The sequence below is a fragment of the Loa loa genome (assembly GCF_000183805.2).
Source record: "Loa loa unplaced genomic scaffold supercont3.2384, whole genome shotgun sequence".
NCBI lineage: Eukaryota > Metazoa > Nematoda > Chromadorea > Rhabditida > Onchocercidae > Loa > Loa loa.
In genome coordinates, this window is record NW_018110563.1 from 1 (window position 1) to 1362 (window position 1362).

General features: G+C 33.8%; 1 protein-coding gene across 1 annotated transcript; it reads left to right on the plus strand.

The window, feature by feature from the left end:
• Positions 1-192: 192 nt before the first annotated feature.
• Positions 193-415, plus strand: LOAG_19162 (zinc finger protein; the record flags this gene model as incomplete). Its single annotated transcript, XM_020451816.1, has 1 exon — positions 193-415. A coding segment is annotated over one exon (222 nt), but the record flags the coding sequence as incomplete, so codon positions are not given.
• Positions 416-1362: the final 947 nt, after the last annotated feature.

Below are 1362 nucleotides of genomic sequence, written 5' to 3' on the forward strand. Positions count from 1 at the left end.
GATAATAGTGAATAACATCTCGTAATATAAGTTGCTCGAAATGTGATTTGATAGGCTTAATGAATGATGCTGATACAGTCATTTTTCAATTTATATTCATTAATTAGCATGTAAAATGGTATTTGTAAACACAAACGTCATGCCAATTTTTCAGTTAGGCAGAAGTTTAAATGTGGTTATTGTAATGTGATTATGCATACGAGAAAGGAATATTCAGAACATCTTAAAACGCACAAGGAACAAGATTTACATAAGTGCGCTTGGCCCGAATGTGGAAAGAAATTCCTTTCCCTAACAGGATTTCTAAGGCATAAAGAAGTGCATCAACCTAAACTTCATTGTGAAAACTGTAACGAATCCTTTTCTTATAAAATTACACTAAAGAAGCACATGGAACAATTCCATGGATTTAGAGGTTAGTTTTGCAAGGTTTATGTTTAGCAAAAGGAGTTTTAATGTATTTATTTACATGTTGCGAAGCATTTACGATAGTGAAGTGACAATTCAAAATTCAATACTTACTACAATACTTTTCCAACCTTGGTAGATAGCTATTGTCGTTTATCGCAGTTGGTGTTTGGCAATTACTGATGTGATAATGAACGGAGTGACAGAATTCAGGCAATTAGCATCTCTACACTTCGATAAAATTAAAGATGTTGACAATGGTGACAATAACGTCACACTGATGCATCAAAATACTGAAAAATGCCAATGGAAAACGAATGCTCTATTGTATTCTTTTCTTTCATGTTTTTTTTAACACAAGTGAAGAATGACAAATGCATGGAAAAAATGGCACGTCATTCGATTTACGGAACTAAACGGCTACTACCGCTCACTTCGTTTGACTCAGTGAGGTGATACCTAAAAAATAAATGTTCATTCTAGGCTCAACCGAAGGAAATCCGCAATTGGGAGACACAAGAAACCATTACATTGCCGGTCAAAGTTCATTGGGTCAACAAAATCACTCGGGTAATGAGTAATACTCAGAAAACTTTAACATCCTCGACAACTTGGATTTAGCAATTTATTGCCTCAGATACGAGTATATATAATAGTGAATGAGGAAGTACTAATGGACAGATCCTGACACAGCTCTGAGGTGAGATCTGGGACAATGGGCGCACCACAATATTAACTTACATTGCATAGTTTATCTACATATACAATATATTATAACAGCAGTATCAAAGTAATTATTCACTGCTTCCCTTCGCGATTTAAGTGATAATAGTGAATAACATCTCGTAATATAAGTTGCTCGAAATGTGATTTGATAGGCTTAATGAATGATGCTGATACAGTCATTTTTCAATTTATATTTATTAAATAGCATATAAAATGGTATTTGTAAAC